The sequence below is a fragment of the Falco biarmicus genome, chromosome W, assembly GCF_023638135.1.
Source record: "Falco biarmicus isolate bFalBia1 chromosome W, bFalBia1.pri, whole genome shotgun sequence".
NCBI lineage: Eukaryota > Metazoa > Chordata > Aves > Falconiformes > Falconidae > Falco > Falco biarmicus.
The window spans coordinates 15,961,346-15,988,259 of NC_079310.1; the positions used below are offsets into that span (position 1 = coordinate 15,961,346).

Genomic DNA, 26,914 nt, shown 5'->3' on the forward strand with positions numbered 1-26,914 from the left:
AGACAAATGCCATAATGCCAGATGTCCTTCTTCTTCCCCCAGTTTATATACTCAGCATGACGTCATATGGTGTGGAATACCTCTTTGGCTAGTTTGGGTCAGCTGACCTGGCTGTATCCCCTCCCAATTTCCCATGCCCCTCCAGCCCTCTCACTGGCAAGGCCTAAGAAACTGAAAAGTCCTTTATTTGGTATAAACATCACCCAGCAACAAGTAAAAACAACAGTGTGCTATCAACATTGTTCTCACACCAAATCCAAAACACAGCACTGTACCAGCTATCAAGAAGAAAATTAACTCTATCCCAGTTGAAACCAGGACAGCTATGCCCTGCTGTGTTGTCCCTCCGACAGATATGGAGGTGGATGAAGTCCTCCATGAGGATCAGGACTTGTGAACTTGAGGGAGCTCCTATAGAGGGCCTCATCCGCTTGGTCCGGTGGCCTGTAGCAGACCCCCACTATGTCACTTATCCCTGCCTCTGCCATCCCTTTAATCCTGACCCATAAACTCTTGGTCGGCTCATCATCCATCCCTAGACAGGGCACCATGCAGTCCAGCTGTTTGTTGATACAAAGGGTGACACCCTCTCCTCTTTTCCTCTGCCTGTCCTTCCTAAAGAGCTTTTATCCTTCCGTTCCAACACTCCAGTCAGAAAAATCATCCTACCATGTCTCTGTGATGCCAATAAGATTGTAGCCCTGCAGGCGTAGGCATGTCCCTAACTCCTCTTTATTCCCCATGCTACGTGCGTTTGCATAGAGGCATTTAAATTGGGCCCCCAATGAAGCTGACTTACTGGCTGGAGCAGCTGGAATTCCTTTGTGCTGCTCTTCAGGTGCTCTCCCGCTGCCCTGCGATTTCTCTCCAGGTTCTGGGCATCTCTTGCTGGCATTGGCACCAAACGAGTAGGAGCAGGATGGGTTGAGGTTCCCCTCTCCCGGCAACTTTAGTTTAAAGCCCTCTTCACCAGCTTGAGAAGACTATGACCAAAGATGTTCTTCCCCTTCTCTGTCAGATGAACCCCGTCAGCCCCCAGTAGACCAGGTTTCTCAAAGCGAGTCCCATAGTCTAAGTAGCCAAACCCTTGACTGTAGCACCAGTCCCGTAACCATTTCTTGATTTGCCAGATTCAGCTGGCCCAATGTCAATAACACATCTATGGTGGCTATGTCTTATGAACTTATACCTAAGGAATAAGGAAATTGTTCTGGTTTTAAATATTTCCAGCCATTAAGTGGGCTTATTGGTCTATAATTCCATAGAGTCTGCTTTTAAGTTTTTGTCGTTTGCATTTTTTTAATATGTTCTATCTAAGCTTTCCTCTGTATGTGAGCTGACACAGGCAGGGCACAGGAACAACTGCAAAACCATGGATGAAATGCAAAGAGCAAATTTATTTTTGTTACCTCGCAGACCAGAGGATCCCCAAAGCAGCACCCAGGCAGAGGCACACAAGCAGGGATGCAGGCACTATGGAGTTTGGTCCTTGCTAGAGGATCACCAAACCTGCTATTTTCACCTGTATTTCAGGGACTCGCATAGGCATAATTTACCACTGTGCTTTGATCTTTCCCACAGCAGGGCAGGAATATCAAGCATGTTCAATAGGATGCCTCTAAGTCTATCACAGACCTATGTTATCTAAACACAGATGTTCTACTTGTCAAACACACAAGGCTAAACAACAGTTAGATGATATATGTATTTTTCTACATAACTCTTGCTACTTGTAAGAATCAGATTCCTACAGAACCAGAAGGATTCAGGTAGGTACCCATAGCTTTGTACCATGGAAAACACCTTACTGCTTATCACCAATCACTTGAAGGCATTTCCACAAATACAGTTTCTGTGTGGATATATTCTCTTGCTTTTTGAGTACTCCGGAAAGCATGTTAGGGAGCTAAGCACTTTTATTAAACTGCACCAGGATCTCAGTTTTTAGATTCCTCTCCACCTTAGATGAGGAAACTTTCAAAATCACTCCTTACTTAAGTTACAATTGAATGCAAATAAAATTTGCTTTTATTAGACCAAGTAACACAGCTGGAATAAAGAGACAAGATTTTAGGCTTTTTTTCCTGAAGACTTAAAGAAGTATATAAGTGGCTGAAAGCTCTTCTGTTTTCCCAGCTCTGTCACTTGGCCTAATAAGATATATTACCTCATTGGGCAGTTTCCCTGTATGCAGCTGACATTCTGTAGATGCTTTTCTGATACATCTGCTTAGGATTTTTTTCACCTGGAATATTCTCCATCTTAGGTTTTATTCCTCAGGGACAAAATAGTTTTCTGATGGAAAATGCTAGCTTTTATAACTAAGCTTCTTAGGGCCCTTCAGGAGATTCAGACAGATTTAATTTTTCCTTCCAAAACATATTTATTGCAAACTTATTCAAAGAATGGTCTTAATGCACTACCTAAATTTAAGGTCAAATTTATGTCTTCAGAGACACAAATGCCAATTGGGTAGATGAAAAACCCTGCACTGTACTTGGTTGGTCAATTAACAACTTTTTGACTGAGTGACTGAGAGTCACCTCCTCTGCTATTTTGTGAATCAATATGCATTTTTTATTGTAAAACAACCCTATCTGCTGGATCTTATGTTTTATATTATCACATATTCTTCACAGAAAAATGTGAATGGGCTAAATGCATGTAATAATACTGATTTTTGATTCAGACTAGACACAATTACCACACTTTGTACATAAATTCTTGGCACAACGGTAAGCTTTTGAGATGACTGGCTTCAAAGCCTCTTACCGAGGAATATCATAAAATACTGATGTGTGATGGGTGTGGGGAGGAGAGCAATGCCTTGACTAGTATGTGTTGCTCACACATCTGGGCAGTCCTCTGTAGGTCTACATAGTTTTCTATACATTTCAGATTTAAAAAAGATAACTCAGCCAAAATGCTTTAAGACTTTTACATACCTATTATGACAGACTTGAAGTTGGTGCCATCTCTCTCTTCATCCTACTTAACAATTCTACCTCCCCCAGTTTCACTGTGTAGGAATGTCATAACCTAAACAAAAATAATTTAGGAAAAAGACTACATATGTTACATCATGTCATGAAGATTGTACATCCTTCCCTTGAACCTCCTTCACTACAGATGTGCCATCTTCTTCTTCGATACTAGGCTGCCATCCAGTATCAGTGTGTTCATTCAACTGTGCTCAGCTGCATCAAGCAATATGAACGCTGCTAGTGGGGAGTCTAATAAGGAAAGGGAGCAAATAGTACCTGGACAGAATTTTCTCAGGGTGCTCCATGTCTTTCTTTTCCCTCAAATCTGAGATGGGGCAGCATAGCCATGAAGTCACTGGTAGCAATCAATGTGTGGTGGACTTGGCAGCATTAGGTTTATGGTTGGACTCAAAGATCTTTTCTGAACTAAATGATTCTGTGAACCCATGATAATCACTCACCTAGATCCTGCTCAGTCACTGGTGTTTGAGTGGAGCTCCCCAGTTGAGCTATTCTCAATTATATGCTTCAGGAATTCACCAGCAAGACTAAATCACCCTTGATTTCCATTGGACCTAACTGGCCTAGTGAATGGCTTAAATGACTACCTATTAACTTTTTTTCAGTTTTGACTCACACAGTAGCACCACACAGCCGCTTCCTCACTCCCCCCCACCCAGAGGGGTGGGGAGGAGAATTGGAATCGGAATGTAAAACTCGAGGGTTGAGATAAGAACAATTTAATAATTTAAACAGAATAAAAAGGTATGAAAAACAACAATAACAATAATAACAACAATAACAATAATAATAGTAATAACAATTATAATGGAAAGGTGGGGAAAAGGATAAAATCCAAAGGAAAAGGGAGAAAGGAAAACAAGTGATGCACAGTACAACTGCTCACCACCCACTGACTGATGCCCAGCCAGTCCCTGAGCAACGATCCCCTCCACCCCAGCTAACCCCTCAAGTTTTTATACCAAGCATGATGTCCCATGGTATGGTCCTTGACTCAGTATAAACATTACGCAGCAACAACTAAAAACATCAGTGCCGTTATCAACATTGTTCCCACATCAGAGCCAAAAGACAGCACTGTACTAGCTCCTAAGAAGAAAGTTAACTCCATCCCAGCCAAACCCAGGACACATCAAAATACTAATTTCAAAATATCTTAGTCCTCCTACAGAAGTTCTGTTTTATTTATGCATTTGTCTGTTCCCTGATTCCTTACATAATTAGTAGAATCACTTGTAGTGTCAAAACTGAAAGACAGGAAGGTCTGAGCAAATCCTTCATTTTTATACACACATCACAAACCAAATTTTCCATCATTCACCAGGTATGGTACAAGCGTTGTTTTAATTGTGATGGCCTAAAGACATAAGTAGAGAGACATCAATATGTAAAAGTGTGAATTTTTATTAAGCCAGTAAGAGTATTTGAAATTTGCAGAGAAGGCTTTAGATTGCCTGACTCTAAATTCAATCCACTCTAAGGTAGGATCAAATAGATATGTTTAAAATGGACAACACTGTTATAAATATTTATAAAAGAAAGGGATGACAAACTGAAAAAAACCACCCCACCCATACTTTGTCTACTTATGTAAACATTAAATCAGAGAGATCCTCTCCCACTATTCAATTTCTTTGCTGTAAACTATCCTAAAAGTATGCTGGAAGCACAAGTCCCTGCAGAATGGATTTTATTGTGTTTCTCTGACTGCCATAGCTATCTATGTGAGACATCTGAAGAAGGCATTAACTTCATGCCCTCAAGCTCCTTTATCATGGCAAGTTGTTCAAGCTCGCCTTCCTAACATCTTAGAGAACATCAGGTTTCTGCTTGTGTATAGATTCAAAGATTTTTATAAAGCCTGTTCTACTAACCCACAATTATGTGCAAACTTGTATCTTCAGTACATTGTTTTTTTATAAGGCCTACTGGGCTAAGGGAGGGTTAAAAGCATCCCTATTATGTATACTTAACAGAAGGCCTTGATTTACTCAATGCTGTACCCAAGCAGTCATCTCCAATTTGTGTATGGCAATCGTTATTGTATTTAATGGGAAAAATTAGATATTGAGCATGAAGAATAGAATTAATTCCATGTAAAGGGATGAAATCTTGAAAGACTATTTTAAAATTCTTTTTTCTTGAGGCCTACATTTTGTAAGTTTTATATGCTTTTCTCAGATAAAATTATTATTGTTTGGCTTTCATCTGCTACCTATTAAATAAAGATTATTTTTTTTATTATTATTTCCATCCATCAGTTACAAAAAATGAATGAAGATTTTCAGCTTCTTCTGTTCATGTGCCTTAAATTGGTCATAGCTCTGTCTTGCAGCTATGACACCTGAAACCCCAGGACAGGCTTCCATCCATGTACCTTGCAGCTGTAGTGTACTCAGTTATTCACCCCACTATAAGACAACAGAATAATTTTTAGTACTCCTTTTTAAATTTAAAAAAATAACTGAAGAGTTTTTCAGAATGAATGCTACATGTTTCTATCAGTGAAACTAACAAGTTCACTTTTCTGAACCAAAAATAAATGTAAATGAAGCCACCATTGGTTTTAGGTACATAGGACACTGACCGTTCACAGAACATAAAAATTCCAATTTCTATATCATACAGTGTTCTTTCTCTCATGTTTTATTTATATCTCAGAGTTGTTTTATTTATACATTTCTGTGCCAGAGTGACTAGAACTCAGCATCTTGTTCCAAGCAAGCTTTTTCAAACAATTTATATGAGTTATTTGATTATTATGATGAAGGTCAAGTGAAAGTATACTATTGACATGATGTCTGTATGTCATTAAAAACAAATGGAAGAACCAGTAAAAATTCCCGTTTTGGAATAAGCTAGTTTAAAAGTTGAATTTTTCCACCTAATACATATATATATATATATATATAAAAAACACAGTATTTTGATTAAAAATAAAAAAGAAAAGAAAAGAAAAAAGTTATGACTGAGCTGGGATCATGAGCTGTTGATGATCTGTAAGTCTGGCATTCATCTAACAAGATGTCAGCATCTGCCCTGTGCTAGTTACTCTAAGCTCACTTTACAGCCAGTGCAGAGAACTGGGCATTTTTGTCACATGATTTGTCTCATCCTAAGGCATACATCTAAAATGGGTTGTGTGATTTGTGCCCTAAAAGTGCCTTTTTCTCTCCAGTGAGGGAGTCAGCAGTGACTGATCCACAGTCATGGACACTTACACAGTAAATGTCTCAGGTTAGATAAGGTGAAACCTATTCTATGTATTTAAAGGCAGAAGACAGAGAAACAGCCACAATCCAAAAAGAAAATAACATGAAAAATGCTCCTCTGAGAAGATGCAAGGAGTTCTCGGTGCAAGAATTTCTTTGGGGAATAGGCTGATTTGATGAGGTTTGGAAATTGTGAGAAAAATTACTCTCTCCTATTTAGTTTCTATTGGGACCTCAGCTTTGCGCACATCTTTTGTATGTAAGAGAACTGCATCAAAGATATGTGTGATACTCTCCTACAAAAATTTAAAAACAAATAAGCAAACAAAAAACCCCAAAGAACCCTGCCTACAAAACCCTAAATTTGGCTAATGACCTTGGGCAAGAATGAGTTTTTTAGTATTCTACCCAATCATGTTATGCATGCAGCCAATATTTTTCTTGGTCATTTAACTGTTGTGGCACATGGTATACCAGTTTTCATTAAGGAGCTTGCAATGACACTTCAGATTTTTCCTAAGTGACTATAGTTAATTTAGACTTCATTAGAGAATACGAATAGTACAGATTATCCCTTCTAATGTGCATGTTTTAAATATATCAAGAATAAATTTTAGCAGCCATAATTTTTTCCCTCATTTAGATTCCTTTACTTCTGCAGAAAATTTTCAGTCATCTTCCATCCTGACTCTCCTATCTGATATGTCTCTGTGTTATCATTTTACATTGTTTTTCAGAATGTTATTATTTTTACTGTTTCACAAAAATTGGAGGCATCGCTGCTCTTTCCTCACCAAATTAAATGTTGGTTTTCTTTCCCTCTTTGTCTCGTGTCTCATTGCCATCTCCTATTCTAGATGATATTTTAGTGCTTGTTCTACACTTTAGTTTTCTACTTGTGTTTATTAGAGAAACAACTGCAATAGCCTGACATGTTACTTCCCTGCCTCACCTATCTGTGACTGCTCTTCCTCCAAAATAAATCAGTAAAATAAAACATATACCTGCATCTCAACCAGCTTGCACAGAGTGTCATAGCTCATCATCAAATAAGCTTGTATGTTGCTGTTGATATTAATAGCTGAGAGACATCATGTTAAGTCTGTTACACTAAAACTTCAGCAGGAAGAGTGAAGAAACAAGTGGGAGTTCATGTGTCCGAATCTTCCTCCTTACAAGCTTCTTAAAAAAGTTTCAAACTTTTTAACAGTCCAAATAAACTATGTCAACCAACTGGCTCACAACTAAGAGGAAAACAGTTCTTGAGCTTTATAGAAAATATTTCTTCAGAATACTTGAGCAGAGTACCATTTTTCCTTAATAATTTCTTTGCAAAAGAAATGTTATTCTCTTTGACCTTGTAGAATTGCACATAAAATCCTTGAAAGTACAATAAACATTAAGAGTTTGTATTCTGCTTTTATTTTATTACCAAAGCCTTAGAATGCTATGAAGTGTTGGGGGTATTTCATAATGCCTGTAAAGCACCCTACATCATTCTGTCATAGCAATAATTAGGAGTAACTAAATATAGATGCATTGCTCTCTTAATATAATTCTTGTTTTTTCCTTGGTGCATGCAGTTAGCTGATATTCAGCCTTTAGCACAGCTGTTTCTCTGTGATGGAGAAATTTATTAGATCATTCAGTTATAATATAAACTTTTTCATTTACAAATGAGCATGTAGTATTCCCTGAACACAATAGAAACAAACAGGAGCCAGAGGTCTTCATGTGTATCAGTCAATAAAATTCTCATGTCTTCATCCTTCATCTAGGTCTGTGTTTGGTTTCCTCTCTTGGCTCTTTTCTGGCCCCAAGAATGAGACAGCTACAAACCAATACTATATTGCAATCCCAAATGTTTTGCTCTAGCCTACTGTCTGATTTAGTCCTTGGGCTTTTCTTCAGTGTTTGCAGCATGCTCTGTTACTGTCGAGTCTGAGTACGTGACATACCTTTGTTTTAATCACTGTATATTTAAAAAACCATGACCAAGGAAATATGAATAAAGCATGAGCAGAAGCATAAGGAATAAAGATATAAGGTAACACAAAGAAACACAGGATACCAGTGAAACAGTGAGAATTAGTGTAATAACTTCATTCACAGCACCCCAGCTGGCTACTCATTAAACAGAGACATCACTACACAGGATAACATCATGCTGCTTTTTACAAAGGACAGTTTGGGAGAATGTGTGGAGGTTACTGTTAGAAAAATGAAACGTTGGCCACAGACTGGAGTTATCAGTAATGCAGAGGTAAGGTTTGGTGGTGTGATGAAATATGGGAAACATGAGGGGTTTTGTACAGAAGTATTCCAACCAGAAGCAGTAATCTGGGATTTCACAGAAAGAAACAGAAGCTTTATTCCATTTGTTTTGTTTGATACTGAAAGAATATGCCAGATCATGTCAAGATCACAAGTTCAAATATGTGGATGTCTGACATCCAAATATCACACACTATGCTGGAGACCCTTAGGAAGCACTGAAAACAAGAGACTTGCAGTTCTCATGGCTTGTGGGCAAGCTCAGAAAGGACAGTTTAGTGTTTACAACCATTCAGTGTATCTGTGAAAGGCCAAGCAGAGCACAGCTCTAACCATTCTGTGACTATTCTGACAGTCCAAAAATAGACTCGTAAATCCATATTGAGGCACTTGAACAACCAACCTAGTTTAATAGGACTCAACACCCAAATCCAAAACTCAAGACAGTGTGACTCCAAATTTTAGATATCCTTTCTCTAAAAATTGTCATCAGCTTTGAAGTGTTACAGCACAAAATAGACTGCTAAAAAAAACCCCAAACCAACCCAAACCAAAAACTGCTAGGATGCCACAATTAGTATCTGTCAGTGATTTAATGTATCAGATTGCAAGTAAAAATACTTCTCTTCCTCTTGTCCTTAGTCTCAGAATTAAAAGTCAAGTTCTGGTGTATTTGCTTTTCCTTTGTCCCCTCTAATCAAAGGCATTAGACCTCCTGCTCTTCACAGTGAGTCCTTGGGATGACCTTACTCCCTGCTGTGGCTTTGCAGTCAGCAATAAAATTCTTATAATCAGGATTAGAGCCCAGGTGTCCTGCTGCTTAGAGACATACACTTAACAGAGCAGGCAACAATGACTGTTTTATCATTAATACCTTAGATAAAGATCTGCACATAAGGAATGAGCTTGCAGCATGCCTGAGGTATACTTTTGGGAAAACCTGTTTGCCCCATCTTCCAGGGGTCAGGATAGAGGGCATTGTCTTCAGCTTCTTTCTGCAGTGGAGGGTCTCTCTCTTCCCCCAGCCTTTAGCATTTATACCTGCATTTAAAGTGATATGTATTCTTTTTAAAGCCCTAAACAAAGATGAGGGACATAGACATATAAAGAGATCCATTTTGCATTACCTACTGTTTCTTTGAATGAGGGTTTTATAACATCATTTATTTGATTGCTAGGTATGCTTAAAGTGGTTGGTCAGAAAGCTTTGAACTTCAATGAAGTACAAAAAGCAAGCTGTTCATTTAATCAGCATATTTAATTCATCCTGCTTTGCATGCTGCTCCACAATGTCTTCTTTTCATATAAGGATTCTGTGGTATCTTCCTGCAGCACCCCTGCCCCTCTTCTGAAAGCAGCCAAAGATGGCTTTGTTCATATTGCTTATATATGCTATAGGCCCAACTCCTTGGTGTGCAGTGTAGCAGCTACCTCCCTCTCATATGTCTCTTCTCTTCAGGTGAGTTATCTAAGTTCTATTCACACCGACTGAGAGCATGTTCTTAATTTATCTTGCTTTTTAATATTTATTTTAGCTCTGAGTGACTAAGCGGGAAGTGAATCAGCAAAATGAGCTATGGTTATATTAAGGATTTATATCATTGGTAGGTGTCTTCTGCCTTTAGACATTTCTTTTTACTTAATACTGGTTATTCATCAGATTTCTCTTTAAGCAGCCATTGTTTAGAATCCAGTGAGGGATTTCTATTATCATGCAAAAATTTTAAAACAACACTCAGGGCAAAACTGAGGAGAGGGAGGAAAGATTTTCTAATTTAGCAATCATATTTTATTAACAAAAAAATAGCATATTTGTTCTTGGCTTTAGTAAAATTAGGGATGTTTGTTTATTGTCTCAGACTCTCTCACTCACTTATGCATTATATATAAATATGTAATATGCAGTTTACAACAAATTAATAGAAGCTTGTGTCACTTTTGGTGGTCTCTTTTTTTATCTGATTTAATTTCCTATTTTAAATTAAGGACAGTATGGCACTTCAGCCTTCGGAGATTATCTGCCACAGATGTTAAACCTTAGCATCTGTTCTAGCATACTCCACTTTACTGGACTGGTTTCAGATAACTCATCATTTCTTTCTCAGCCAAATGATCTCTTCCATTCTAAGTCCTTCCACTGCCAGATGTCCAGAGGGTAGAAGTTAAAATTTGTTTATTAAATGATTGGTCTATTCAGCACTGCAGAGACAAATCAGAAAAGATAATATAGATTTAAACCTTGTTGTCCAAATTCTCTTATCTACTTCTGTGTGGAAGACTGAAGCTATCAATGCTCACCTTGAGGTCATGGGATTGCCGTGGGAAGCATAGGTCCACAGGACAAGCCTTGTTCCTCTGGTGACGTGCGGAATTAGACTCTATAACTCGAAAGTTGTAAAGTAGGTATGTTTATTGCGCGCAGATGCACGGGGGATTGCTCCTCCACAAGCATGCATGCCTGAAGTGAGGAACCATCTCACATTTATACAATAAAACAAATGAATATTCAATTAACACCTATACATATTCGTTACCTAAACCCCGCTTCGTATGTTAATTAGCTTATCAGTCCCTTTCCTGGAATGTGGTGGTCTTGCAGGTTTGTAGGTGATTCATGTTCTTGTGACCATCCGATCTTCTTCAGGTGATTCATGTCCTTGTGACCATCCAATCTTCTCCAGCAAGGAGACTTAGCACTCCCTCCCTCTAGATAGCATTTGAATGTCTCTCATCTTTTTCTCATTCTCTTTTAAATAGCCCCTTTGTTAGAGGAAGAGGGGCAGGCATCTCCTCAAAAATGTAGTTGTCTCCTCAGAGCTGTGTGGCTATGTGACCAGACACCGCACCCATGACTAGTCACCATACCCACATTCCTTAAGCAGACATATACAATCACAATCGATGTCCATTATCCCCATTTCACACTATTTCTCCATATCATCCCCCCTTTTCTATTAAATTAAGTAAATTCTTTTACTTAAGCAGTCTTCCCGAATGATATAAAGCATCATACATAAGTGTTACCCTTTTAAACATTCTCCAAACCCACAAATATAACATAATGGTAAGTATTAAGGAAATTCCTAAACTGATCAATAAGATCACAATGGGGTGTACCATAGTGTTAAGAATTCCTGTTGCAGAAGGTGACCAGCCAAAGAGAGTATCCCACCACTTATGGTTTCCATCCTGTTCTACCTTTTTAAAACTTTCTTGATCCCCTCTACATCATGATGGATCATAAGAAGAGTTTCATGTCCCTTTTCTTTGGTTTCTTCCAGTATACGTTGTAAATCTGCATGTTTTAATAGTTCTTTTATACTGCTTATATTTAGTCCTATGGGGGTAGGAATTATTATCTGTGATAGGGTAAAGTTGGATTTTAAGAATGGATGAGACACTACTGGGGCTGAGTAACTAAAATCGCATCCTGTGATAGTAGTAAAATTACAAATACAATAATTTGAATACTGTGCAGTCTCCTTTACCTCCCCATCTATGGTTATTGTGTTACACTTAGTTCTCAAACACGCACATCCCTTCCCTGCATATATAATTACTGTTTTCAAGTTTGCATTTGGTCGGGCCTCGAAATGACATATTTTCTGATCTGTATCTAAACAAGTAACCTGAGCCATTATAGTATTGCTTTCGCAGAGGAAGCCCTGCTGCTCTCGCATAATACAAGATTCTAAATCTACTGTTTGCCACTTGTCGCCTGTCTTTCTGGCCCATGTTCTATGTTCAAAAGGATATAGGAGCACCCCATTATGGTTAATTCCAAGGGCTACAATGGGGTGTATGGTAATTATTACTGCATTATGTATGGTTAATACAAAAGCTGTGATGGTGTGTGTGTTGGGGTCGTAGGTAAAGTTCACCATATTCCACCATGACTGGAGTTTTCTTTCTACCTCCGTAGCATTGTCCCAAACCATCTTTCGAATTTCCGTAGGAAATATGCCTTCCTCTCCTTCTCTTATTATGGATGCAGCTATTGATTGCATCCACATTTGGGCTTGGATGCAACTTAGAGCCAGGGCGACGTCATCCTGTAAACCACCTAATGCCTTAGTGATGAGTTGATGATCTTCCATGTTTATTTGTTCCCACCTGGGGAGTACCTTCGATATCAACCATTGGTGCGCCCCTAATGCCAATAATGAAGATTTTAGTGGTTGTTGTAGTTTTGATAGATCGGCCGTGGTGGCGGCTAGTTTATTCATTATCACCTCTGAGTCTATGGAATTTAATACTCCGAGTCCTGTTCCCAACATTCCAGTTACATCTCTCACTATTCTGTTTCGATAAATATTTCCCCTTTTTCTTAACCAAGTTGTCCATCCCTCATAAGAGGTTCGTAAGAAGGGGGAACAGGATGGCTTAACATCAGAAACATTGACTTGTATTTTTAACTCTATTCTTTTAAGAGACCATTCTGGGTTAAACAACATTTGTTGCTGACCTGTATTTCTGATTACATATGGTCCAATTGTATAAATTTTTGGATCTGGTTTAGTTAATTTAAGATCAAGCGTTAATGGGGTTGTTGTAACTGTGGTGGTGGTAGGAACAGTGGTTAGCATGATTGTTATTTTGATCTTATAAGTCAGAGCTGTTCTTGGGGATTCCTTTCCTAGGCATATTATAAAGATGGGCTCGGTTAAGGTAAAATTGTGCCAACATTCCCGTGAATTAAAGCACATGGTTGTATTTAGAAGGGCAAATTCCTTATCTACCTTTCTGACATTAATCAGGGTGTCTCCCGAAATCTTGGTGTTATCCTTTTCATTATATGTTTGACACCCTACTTTTATCCTATCTCCTAATTTTCCCCATAATCGGTCGACTTTGTGTACATCCTCCCGATCCCATTGATTCCTTTGGTACACCTCATTTTCAGAAAAAAACACCATAGCTAGTTTTGTCTTTGAGTCCACCTTTCCCATTATTCCAGTGTGTTTTTTCTGGGCATGATTCCAAGGCCAGTTATCAGGCTCTTGGTTGTAGGCAAGAGAGAGGGTACAAAAAACCACAAATGGTTTAAACCCACTATTGATCATTTTAAGAATCTAAACGTTCCTCATATATACATATAAAATCTGTTTTGATCAAAAATATCTTTGTTTGAGTTGGGGCTTACTGATAACAAGTTGGGCAAGACTGGCCACTGGCTCAGTCCCAGACTCTTTTGTTCTATATTGTTTGTTGTGGTGCCCTTCCCATATGGTGCATCCGCAACCGCTCAGGTTCACTTACTTGCCACCCACATTGTTCCCATTTGTCCGAGTAAATTTGAGTTTCAATTCTTTTTTATCTGGGGTTACTTTCCACGAAGTTGCAGGGGCTTTCTTAATCCGGGTATGGTGAATCCAAGAATTCTGTCCCTCAGCCTTGATTGCAGTGTAGGTGGTGAGTAGGACTTGAAAAGGTCCGGTCCACTGTGGTTCCAGGGTTTTATCTGCAAAACACTTAACGTATACATAGTCTCCTGGTTGTATATCGTGAACAGGTCCATCCAGACCCCTACTGCGTGTTCCCATCACATGCTTCTCAATTCTTATTAATTGTTGGTTTAGTGCCACCATATAGGAAGTCATTGTTTCTTCACCAATCTGTGAAGACGTCCCCTTTTGTACCCCATAGGGTCATCCATATAAAACTTCAAATGGGCTAAGCCCCTCTTTTGCTCTTGGTCTAGTTCGAATTCGTGTAAGAGCTAATGGCAAAGACTGGGGCCAAGTTAGATTTGTTTCTTGACCTAACTTGACAATCTGTTGTTTGATTAGATGATTCATCTTTTCCACCTGGCCACTCGATTGTGGTTGGTATGGGGTATGTAATTGCCAATCTATTCCTAGATGGTGGCTGATCTGTTGCACTATTCTGGACACAAAATGTGGTCCTCTATCCGAGGACATTACCGCTGGGACTCCAAACCTAGGTATTATCTCTTGGAGTAGTATTTTGGTCACTTCCCGGGCTTTAGCAGTTCTGCACGGGAAGGCTTCTGGCCAACCTGAAAACAAATCAGACATAACTAATAAATATTGGTAACCCCCTTTTCTTGGGAGTTTGGAAAATCAGCTTGCCACTGTTGTCCTGGATAATTTCCTCTACTAATGTTCCCTAGTTTTATTTTATTTGCTGTATTGGGATTATTGCGTAAACACATTTCACATTGCTGAGTCACCTGTTTTATTACAGTAGACAAGTTTCCCCCTATCAATTTCTGATTTAGACTTTTATATAAAGTATCAGCTCCCCAATGCGTCTTATTATGTTCTGTTAGGGCTGTGGTCCATATTAAATTGGATGGTACCACTATATGGCCATCTGCCAAATAAGCCCACTTGTTTAATTTTATTTTACCATTCATGTCCTGAATTAGCTTTAGGTCTTCTTTAGAATAGTTTGGCTCCTGATCTGTACTTACAGTTTGGATTTTATCGTCTGGCATTAAGGAGAATTCCTCCTTTCCTGCCTCCTCTGCTACTCGTCTGGCCTCATGGTTCGCCAGGCGGTTTCCAATTTCCAAATCAGTGCCCCAGTGTGTCATCTTATGTTCTTCCTTCCTGGGTGACCCTCTTATAACAGAGGGGGCCATTCCTCACATCAAGGTCTGGCATGGCATTTGTTCCCACCGCTCAACGCCTACTGGGTTGCAGCCAACAGCGGAGCTCAAGATTCTTCTTGGTGGCAAACACAGAGGCCAACCCAGTCTTGCCCTTGACTATGGTAGGAGGCACCTGACCAACCTTATTCCTTGTACTTCCTTGTCAATGCAGTTTCATCTGCACATCCCATAACAAGTCACTGCCATGGCAAAACACACAGATTTACATCAGTAGAACTACTACAGAGTGTATTTTATTTCAGGTTTTATGCCAATATCCCCACAGCCTTGCTGACCAAGGGATACTGTTTTTATCTGAACTGAGCAAGCCTCCCCCTTATCATTTTACTGTAACAGGTAAAGCATTTTTCACCTTTCCTGGAATTTATTTTCAGATACACCTGGTTAAAAATTTCTCTTACTTCAGGGAGGTCCTCTTTTCCTCTTTTCTGCTGAATTAAAGATAATCTCAATATTTCAATTACTTGATCATTTTTAACTTTTAGTTTCATTTCTCCTTCTTTAAAGTCTAGATGTTCTAATAAATCTCATCCCAACAAAGATTTTGGTGAATTTGGCATTCTTATTTGGTTTTTTTTGTTTGTACTTTAAAGGTTTCAGGATGCTTTCCTGGTGGCCAGCAGCTCCCACAACTGTAACATTTATTTATTTATTTATTTTTTACTGAAGTTTAACAAATAAGTTGGTTTTGTATTCACTAAAATTCCACCTCATACCCATTGCCTGCCCTAAAGGGGCCGTTACCGGTCCTGTTGTACTGCAAATGCTGCAGCAATTGGGGTGACATTGTCAGGTCCTTCTGCTCAATTGTCAGCAATAGCAATCCCCTCCTCCTTACCAGCAGAAGGGTTCGGGGCAAGAGATGCTCTTCCTGCTCTGCAGGTTGCACAAGCCTGCCTCTGCAGCAGCACTTCTGGTTTAACTCTTTCTTACCCTGAATTCAAATCTGCTCCTTGTTGCTTTAAGTCTGTGTTCTTACATATCATCCTTTGCAGGCAAACAGAAAACACCCTGCCATGCATCCCAGCATGATTCAGTCGCACCTTCGAGGGGGTACGGGGGTTTGTACAAACTCACCCCAATACTTCAACACTTCTCCACCCACCCCCATCTCAGGTTTTACATACATCAGTACAAGTTTTTATCTTACAACGTGTTTCATTCTGGTTGCTCCACAGAAGGAACCGCAACCTGAACTTTTTAACACAAAAATTTCAACAAGAACATCTTTCTAGTTTAGGTCTCAGGTTTTTTTTCCTATCCTTTTCTAGAGCCATCATCAAAGATCAGGTGATGTTAATCCCGCACTCTTTCTAGTGCTAGTACCATAGGATCCCGAGGGGGTACTAATCCATAGTCCTTTTGCCACTCAGGTTTGTCCTGGAGGACGAAGAACATGTTTGCATATGATACTTCGTCCCATTTTCCTTCTCTTCTCAGAAACATTAATTGCAGGAGAGTGTTATAATCTAACATTCCTCCTTCCTGAGGCCATTTCGCATCACTCTCCAATTTATACAAAGGCAACCACTGATTACAATATTTAACCAATTTCCTTCTATTTTCGGTACCACCATGTCCTACGATATCGCTCCAATGTTTTAATATACAACCCAAGGGTGATTTTTCACAGGGCTTACTCCTTCCATTTCCCATTTTGCAATTTTAATTACTTTGTTTTTCTCTGGCCGCCTTAGACACCCAAGGTCGGAAACGCGGATAGAGTTTCTTACTCATTTTGCACTCAAACGCCTGTCTCAAGCACTCTTGCACTCACACTCAGTCAAAATAATTAAGCTATACACGGAAAATCAAAATGCGCATCTCAATCACACCATTCACACTCTCCGGGCAGCCCGCAATCACACAAGCAGTATGTTATACGGTACCGTGCACTTATGTACAAACTTTTAGGAACACTAACAGCTCACAAAGTATGCATTTCAATGAACAATTGCCAAAAAACAATCAACAAACAAAAACCAGTTTTCCTGGTCTTAAGCAGAGTGTTAAGTTTTCCGCTATTTGCCACGAATTACCAGAATATTAATATTTTTCAACATACATTTCATAACTCCGAGTTTTGAACATGTAACAAGACAACACATAGAACAAACAAGACACAGAGCGCTATTTCAGTTGTTACATTCCAGGAATTCCCCAATTCTTAAGACAACCTAAAGGAAGTTTTTAGCTTCCTCTTTTTCCTACGCAAAAGTTTCCCTTTTACTTTTGCTGTGAGGTCCCTCTTGTTCCTGTGAGATTCCGCCTTATTCCGTCCCGCCCCCCGCTTTCCGTCACGAGGCCTCCGGGCTTTTAGGAATGGCAGTAACCTCGGGTTTGCTCGATCTGCCCTCAAGATCGCTAGCGGCCGCCCCTTGGTCAGCAAACCCCCTCCCAAGGTACCTTTCCACCTGGGGACTACGCTGCGCGCCAGACGTCTCCGTGCGTCTCACCAGCCGCCCCTGTTACTAAACATACCGTTTTATCCGTGGACCCAGGGGTTTCTCTTCTGCTCCCGGGTGAACAGCTGAGAAGAGGAGGCTCCTCCGAGGAAATCTCCCGGGGCGCGCCTAGGAGCGTCCGCTCCGCAGCTGGTCCCTCAGCCGAGTAGAAATCCTCCTGCCTGGCTCGCCAAACTGACGTGCGGAATTAGACTCTATAACTCGAAAGTTGTAAAGTAGGTATGTTTATTGCGCGCAGATGCACGGGGGATCGCTCCTCCACAAGCGTGCATGCCCGAAGTGACGATCCATCTCACATTTATACAATGAACAAATGAATATTCAATTAACGCCTATACATATTCGTTACCTAAACCCCGCTTCGTATGTTAATTAGCTTATCAGTCCCTTTCCTGGAATGTGGTGGTCTTGCAGGTTTGTAGGTGATTCATGTTCTTGTGACCATCCGATCTTCTTCAGGTGATTCATGTCCTTGTGACCATCCAATCTTCTCCAGCAAGGAGACTTAGCACTCCTTCCCTCTAGATACCATTTGAATGTCTCTCATCTTTTTCTCATTCTCTTTTAAATAGCCCCTTTGTTAGAGGAAGAGGGGCAGGCGTCTCCTCAAAAATGTAGTTGTCTCCTCAAGGCTGTGTGCCTATGTGACCAGACACCACACCCATGACTAGTCACCATACCCACATTCCATAAGCAGACACATACAATCACAATCGATGTCCATTATCCCCATTTCACACTATTTCTCCATATCACTGGAAGCTCTCTGCACGTTCCCCAGGGGCTCTGTGGCCCTCAAGAAAAGAGAGCTGTTCATTTGCATTGCAGTCCATTCTGCTTACACCCCCAAGCCTCCCACATCTGTGCTTCAGGACAAGTTGGCCTTGGATTGCATACATTCCTTTTTATGGACTATCTGAGAGGTAATCATTGTGTCTTTGAACATAAGCCCTGATGAGACTGAAACACCTGGTTGAAATTTCTTCTCCTTTTCTGTTAATAGAGTATCACTGTGATATGGAGAAATAGTGTGAAATAGGGACAATGGACATCGATCGTGATTGTATGTCTGCTCAAGGAATGTGGGTATGGTGACTAGTCATGGGTGCGGTGTATGGTCACATAGGCACACAGCTTTGAGGAGATGCCTGCCCTTCTTCCTCTAACAAAGGGGCTATTTAAAAAAGGATGAGAAAAGGATGAGAGACATTCCAATGTTATCTAGAGGGAGGGAGTGCTAAGTCTTCTTGCTGGAGAAGATCAGATGGTCACAAGGACATGAATCGCCTACAAACCTGCAAGACCACCACATTCCAGGCAAAGGACTGATAAGCTAATTAACATATGAAGCGAGAGTAAGTGGGTTTAGGTAACGAATATGTATAGGCGTTAATTGAATATTCATTTGTTTTATTGTATAAATGTGAGATGGTTCCTCACTTCGGGCATGCATGCTTGTGGAGGAGCGATCCCCCGTGCATCTGCGTGCAATAAACATACCTACTTTATAACTTTCGAGTTATAGAGTCTAATTCCGTACGTCATTAGTAGCACTCGAGCTTCTGGTTTCCTGCATATGCAAGCAGTAGCATTGCTTTTGGCTTCTATTGTCAGGAGTTTTAACAACTGTTGGTTGAAGTTTTACCTTTTTAAGAAAATAATGAATGCTGAGATTCTGCATAGCAAATTGAAGCTTCAGAAACGAGTAGAGTCACTGCATCTTAAGTAGTGGTCACTGGCTTGATATAGCCAAACTAAACACAAGGGAAGAAATAAGAGGTGTGTTAACCTCTTAAATTGTTACGTTCTGTTTATTTTTCTTTTTTTCTTTTTTCTTTTGTTTGTTTGGGCTTTTTTTCCTCCAGATTTGTTTTGTGGCAGTTGGGTTAGTTCTTAGGTTTGCAAAAAAAGACAGTTTGCCTTCTCTTTGAATACATGTGCTTACATTTGAGTGTGTTTAGTACTTATTTAAAAGCTTTTTCTGAACATATGACGTGCGGAATTAGACTCTATAACTCGAAAGTTATAAAGTAGGTATGTTTATTGCGCGCAGATGCACGGGGGATCGCTCCTCCACAAGCGTGCATACCCGAAGTGACGAACCATCTCACATTTATACAATGAACAAATGAATATTCAACTAACGCCTATACATATTTGTTACCTAAACCCCGCTTCGTATGTTAATTAGCTTATCAGTCCCTTTCCTGGAATGTGGTGGTCTTGCAGGTTTGTAGGTGATTCATGTTCTTGTGACCATCCGGATCTTCTTCAGGTGATTCATGTCCTTGTGACCACCCGATCTTCTTCAGGTGATTGTGACCACCCAATCTTTTCCAGCAAGGAGACTTAGCACTCCCTCCCTCTAGATAGCATTTGAATGTCTCTCATCTTTTCTTATTCTCTTTTAAATAGCCCCTTTGTTAGAGGAAGAAGGGCAGGCGTCTCCCCTTTGTTAGAGGAAGAGGGGCAGGCGTCTCCCCGTCTCCCCTTTGTTAGAGGAAGAGGGCAGGCGTCTCCTCAAAACTGTGGTTGTCACCGCACCCATGACTAGTCACCATACCCACATTCCTTAAGCAGACACATACAATCACAATCCATGTCCATTATCCCCATTTCACATTATTTCTCCATATCAGTCCCCCCTTTTCTATTAAATTAAGTAAATTCTTTTACTTAAGCAGCCTTCCCGAATGATATAAAGCATCATACATAAGTGTTACTCTTTTAAACATTCTCCAAACCCACAAATATAACATAATGGTTAGTATTAAGGAAATTCCTAAACTGATCAATAAGATCACAATGGGGTGTACCATAGTGTTAAGAATTCCTGTTGCAGAGGGTGACCAGCCAAAGAGAGTATCCCACCAATTATGGTTTCCATCCTGTTCTACCTTTTTTAAAACTTTCTTGATCCCCTCTACATCATGATGGATCATAAGAAGAGTTTGATGTCCCTTTTCTTTGGTTTCTTCCAGTATACGTTGTAAATCTGCATGTTTTAATAGTTCTTTTATACTGCTTATATTTAGTCCTATGGGGGTAGGAATTATTATCTGTGATAGGGTAAAACTGGATTTTAAGAATTGATGAGACACTACTGGAGCTGAGTAACTAAAATCGCATCCTGTGATAGTAGTAAAATTACAAATACAATAATTTGAATACTGTGCAGTCTCTTTTACCTCCCCATCTATGGTTATTGTGTTACACTTAGTTCTCAAACACGCACATCCCTTCCCTGCATATATAATTACTGTTTTCAAGTTTGCATTTGGTCGGGCCTCGAAATGACATATTTTCTGATCTGTATCTAAACAAGTATCCTGAGCCATTATAGTATTGCTTTCACAGAGGAAGCCCTGCTGTTCTCGCATAATACAAGATTCTAAATCTACAGTCTGCCACTTGTCGCCTATCTTTCTGGCCCATGTTCTATGTTCAAAAGGGTATAGGAGCACCCCATTATGGTTAATTCCAAGGGCTACAATGGGGTGTATGGTAATTATTACTGCATTATGTATGGTCAACACAAAAGCTGTGATGGTGTGTGTGTTGGGGTCATAGGTAAAGTTCACCATATTCCACCATGACTGGAGTTTTCTTTCTACCTCCGTAGCACTGTCCCAAACCATCTTTCGAATTTCTGTAGGAAATATGCCTTCCTCTCCTTCTCTTATTATGGATGCAGCTATTGATTGCATCCACATTTGGGCTTGGATGCAACTTAGAGCCAGGGCGACGTCATCCTGTAAACCACCTAATGCCTTAGTGATGAGTTGATGATCTTCCATGTTTATTTGTTCCCACCTGGGGAGTACCTTCGATATCAACCATTGATGTGCCCCTAATGCCAATAATGAAGATTTTAGTGGTTGTTATAGTTTTGATAGATCGGCCGTGGTGGCGGCTAGTTTATTCATTATCACCTCTGAGTCTATGGAATTTAATACTCAGAGTCCTGTTCCCAACATTCCAGTTACATCTCTCACTATTCTGTTTCGATAAATATTTCCCCTTTTTCTTAACCAAGTTGTCCATCCCTCATAAGAGGTTCGTAAGAAGGGGGAACAGGATGGATTAACATCAGAAACATTGACTTGTATTTTTAACTCTATTCTTTTAAGAGACCATTTTGGGTTAAACAACATTTGTTGCTGACCTGTATTTCTGATTACATATGGTCCAATTGTATAAATCTTTGGATCTGGTTTAGTTAATTTAAGATCGAGCGTTAATGGGGTTGTTGTAACTGTGGTGGTGGTAGGAACAGTGGTTAGCATGATTGTTATTTTGATCTTATAAGTCAGAGCTGTTCTTGGGGATTCCTTTCCTAGGCATATTATAAAGATGGGCTCGGTTAAGGTAAAGTTGTGCCAACATTCCCGTGAATTAAAGCACATGGTTGTATTTAGAAGGGTAAATTCCTTATCTACCTTTCTGACATTAATCTGGGTGTCTCCTGAAATCTTGGTGTTATCCTTTTCATTATATGTTTGACATCCTACTTTTATCTTATCTCCTAATTTTCCCCATAATCGGTCGACTTTGTGTACATCCTCCCGATCCCATTGATTCCTTTGGTACACCTCATTTTCAGAAAAAAACCACCATAGCTAGTTTCGTCTTTGAGTCCACCTTTCCCATTATTCCAGTGTGGTTTTTCTGGGCATGATTCCAAGGCCAATTATCAGGCTCTTGGTTGTAGGCAAGAGAGAGGGTACAAAAAACACAAATGGTTTAAACACACTATTGATCATTTTAAGAATCTAAACGTTAAAATCTGTTTTGATCAAAAATATCTTTGTTTGAGTTGGGGCTTACTAATAACAAGTTGGGCGAGCCTGGCCACTGGCTCAGTCCCCGACTCTTGTTCTATATTGTTTGTTGTAGTGCCCTTCCCATATGGTGGATCCGCAACCGCTCAGGTTCACTTACTTGCCACCCACATTGTTCCCATTTGTCCGAGTAAATTTGAGTTTCAGTTCTTTTTTGTCTGGGGTTACTTTCCAAGAAGTTGCAGGGGCTTTCTTAATCCGGGTATGGTGAATCCAAGAATTCTGTCCCTCAACCTTGATTGCAGTGTAGGTGGTGAGTAGGACTTGAAAAGGTCCGGTCCACTGTGGTTCCAGGGTTTTATCTGCAAAACACTTAACGTATACATAGTCTCCTGGTTGTATATCGTGAACAGGTCCATCCAGACCCCTACTTCGTGTTCCCATCACATGCTTCTCAATTCTTATTAATTGTTTGTTTAGTGCCACCATATAGGAAGTCACTGTTTCTTCACCAGTCTGTGAGGACATCCCCTTTTGTACCCCATAGGGTCGTCCATATAAAATTTCGAATGGGCTAAGCCCCTCTTTTGCTCTCGGTCTAGTTCGAATTCGTGTAAGAGCTAATGGCAAAGACTGGGGCCAAGTTAGATTTGTTTCTTGGCCTAACTTGACAATCTGTTGTTTGATTAGATGATTCATCTTTTCCACCTGGCCACTCGATTGTGGTCGGTATGAGGTATGTAATTGCCAATCTATTCCTAGATGGTGGCTGATCTGTTGCACTATTCTGGACACAAAATGTGGTCCTCTATCCGAGGACATTACCGCTGGGACTCCAAACCTAGGTATTATCTCTTGGAGTAGTATTTTGGTCACTTCGCGGGCTTAAGCAGATCTGCATGGGAAGGCTTCTGGCCAACCTGAAAAGGTATCCATTAGTACCAATATCGATACCCCCCTTTTCTAGGAAGTTCTGAGAAATCGATCTGCCAATGTTGCCCTAGAACATTCCCTCTGCAAATGTTCCCTAGTTTTATTTTATTTGCTGTATTGGGATTATTGCGTAAACACATTTCACATTTCCGAGTCACCTGTTTTATTACAGTATACAAGTTTCACCCTTTCAATTTCTGATTTAGACTTTTATATAAAGTATCAGCTCCCCAATGCGTCTTATTAATAATAGGGCTGTGGTCCATATTAAATTGGATGGTACCACTATACAACCATCCCTTAAATAAGTCCACTTACTTAATTTTATTTTATAATTCATGTCCTGAATTACCTTTAAGTTTTCTTTAGAATAGTTTGGCTCTCGATCTGTACTTACAGTTTGGATTTTATCATCTGGTATTAAGGATAATTCCTCTTTTCCTACCTCCTCTGTTACTCGTCTGGCCTCATGGTCGGCCAGGCGGTTTCCAATTTCCAAATCAGTGCCTCAGAGTGGGCCATGCCTCACATCAAGGTCTGGCATGGCATTTGTTCCCACCGCTCAACGCCTGCTGGGTTGCAGCCAACAGCGGAGCTCAAGATTCTTCTTGGTGGCAAACACAGAGGCCAACCCAGTCTTGCCCTTGACTATGGTAGGAGGCACCTGACCAACCTTATTCCTTGTACTTCATTGTCAATGCAGTTTCATCTGCACATCCCATAACAAGTCACTGTCATGGCAAAACACACAGATTTACATTAGTAGAACTACTACAGAGTGTATTTTATTTCAGTTTTTCTGCCAATATCCCCACAGCCTTGCTGACCAAGGGATATTGTTTTTATCTGAACTGGGCAAGCCTCCCCCTTATCATTTTACTGTAACAGGTAAAGCATTTTTCACCTTTCCTGGAATTTATTTTCAGATACACCTGGTTAAAAATTTCTTTTACTTCAGGGAGGTCCTCTTTTCTGTTGAATTAAAGATAAGCTCAATATTTCAATTACTTGATCATATTTAACTTTTAATTTCATTTCCCCTTCTTTAAAGTCTAGATGTTCTAATAAATCTCATCCCAACAAAGATTTTGGTGAATTTGGCATTCTTATTTGGTTTTTTTTGTTTGTACTTTAAAGGTTTCAGGATGCTTTCCTGGTGGCCAGCAGCTCCCACAACTGTAACAATATTTTTTTTTTTTTTTTTTTTTTTTACTGAAGTTTAACAAGTAAGTTGGTTTTGTATTCACTAAAATTCCACCTCATACCCATTCCCTGCCCTAGAAAGGCCGTTACCGGTCCTGTTGTACTGCAAATGCTGCAGCAATTGGGGTGACATTGTCAGGTCCTTCTGCTCAATTGTCAGCAAGAGCAACCCCTCCTCCTCACCAGCTGAAGGGTTCGGGGCAGGAGATGCTGTTCCTGCTCTGCAGGTTACACAAGCCTGCCTCTGCAGCAGCACTTCTGTTTTAACTCTTTCTTACCCTGAATGCAAATCTGCTACTTGTTGCTTTAAGTCTGTTGTTATTACGTATCATGCCGTTGCAGGCAAACAGAAAACATCCTGCCATGCATTCCAGCATGATTCAGTCGCACCTTCGAGGGGGTACAGGGGTTTGTACAAACTCACCCCAATACTTCAACACTTTCACAGGGTCTTTGATTCTTCACACACACGCGCATGCCTCAGGTTTTACATACATCAGTACAAGTTTTTATATCTTACAACGTGTTTCATTCTGGTTGCTCCACAGAAGGAACCGCAACCTGAGCTTTTTAACACAAAAATTTCAACAAGAACATCCTTTTCTAGAGCCACAATCAAAGATCAGGTGATGTTAATCCCACACTCTTTCTAGTGCTAGTACCATAGGATCCCGAGGGGGTACTAATCCACAGTCCTTTTGCCACTCAGGTTTGTCCTGGAGGACAAAGAACATGTCTGCATATAATACTTCATCCCATTTTCCCTCTGTCCTCAGAAACAACATTAATTGAAGGAGAGTGTTATAATCTAACGTTCCTCCCTCCTGAGGCCATTTCGCATCGCTCTCCAATTTATACAAAGGCCACCACTGATTACAATATTTAACCAATTTCCTTCTATTTTCGGTACCACCCTGTCCTACAATATCACTCCAATGTTTTAATATACAACCCAAAGGCGATTTTTCACAGGGCTTACTCCTTCCATTTCCCATTTTGCAATTTTAATTACTTTGTTTTTCTCCGGCCGCCTTAGCCACCCAAGGTTGGAAACGCGGATAGAGCTTTTTACTCGTTTTGCACTCAAACGCCTGTCTCAAGCACTCTTGCACTCACACTTAGTCAAAATAATTAAGCTATACACGGAAAATCAAAATGCGCATCTCAATCACACCATTCACACTCTCCGGGCAGCCCGCAGTCACACAAGCAGTATGTTATACGGTACCGTGCACTTATGTACAAACTCTTAGGAACACTAACAGTTCACAAAGTATGCATTTCAATGAACAATTGCCAAAAAACAAACAACAAACAAAAACCAATTTTTCCTGGTCTTAAGCAGAGTGTTAAGTTTTCCGCTATTTGCCACAAATACCAGAATGTTAATATTTTTTCAACATACATTTCATAACTCCGAGTTTTGAACATATAACAAGACAACACATAGAACAAACAAGACACAGAGCGCTATTTCAGTTGTTACATTCCAGGAATTCCCCAATTCTTAAGACAACCTAAAGGAAGTTTTTAGCTTCCTCTTTTTCCTACGCAAAAGTTTCCCTTTTACTTTTGCTGTGAGGTCCCTCTTGTTCCTGTGAGATTCCGCCTTATTCCGTCCCGCCCCCCGCTTTCCGTCACGAGGCCTCCGGGCTTTTAGGAATGGCAGTAACCTCGGGTTTGCTCGATCTGCCCTCAAGATCGCTAGCGGCCACCCCTTGGTCAGCAAACCCCCTCCCAAGGTACCTTTCCTCCTGGGGACTACGCTGCGCGCCGGACGTCTCCGTGCGTCTCACCAGCCGCCCCGTTACTAAACATACCGTTTTATCCGTGGATCCAGGGGTTTCTTTTCTGCTCCCGGGTGAACAGCTGAGAAGAGGAGGCTCCTCCGAGGAAATCTCCCGGGGCGCGCCTAGGAGCGTCCGCTCCGCAGCTGGTCCCTCAGCCGAGCAGAAATCCTCCTGCCTGGCTCGCCAAACTGACGTGCGGAATTAGACTCTATAACTCGAAAGTTATAAAGTAGGTATGTTTATTGCGCGCAGATGCACGGGGGATCGCTCCTCCACAAGCGTGCATACCCGAAGTGACGAACCATCTCACATTTATACAATGAACAAATGAATATTCAACTAACGCCTATACATATTTGTTACCTAAACCCCGCTTCGTATGTTAATTAGCTTATCAGTCCCTTTCCTGGAATGTGGTGGTCTTGCAGGTTTGTAGGTGATTCATGTTCTTGTGACCATCCGGATCTTCTTCAGGTGATTCATGTCCTTGTGACCACCCGATCTTCTTCAGGTGATTGTGACCACCCAATCTTTTCCAGCAAGGAGACTTAGCACTCCCTCCCTCTAGATAGCATTTGAATGTCTCTCATCTTTTCTTATTCTCTTTTAAATAG

General features: G+C 40.4%; 1 protein-coding gene across 1 annotated transcript in view; it reads left to right on the forward strand.

The window, feature by feature from the left end:
* Positions 1–26,914, forward strand: part of LOC130141904 (ras-related protein Rab-3C-like) — a 125,124-nt gene that overhangs the window by 73,079 nt on the left and 25,131 nt on the right. The window contains exon 6 of the mRNA XM_056323200.1: positions 10,533–10,566. Coding sequence (XP_056179175.1) covers positions 10,533–10,566 — 34 coding nt within the window. The remainder of the gene's footprint in view (positions 1–10,532; positions 10,567–26,914) is intronic.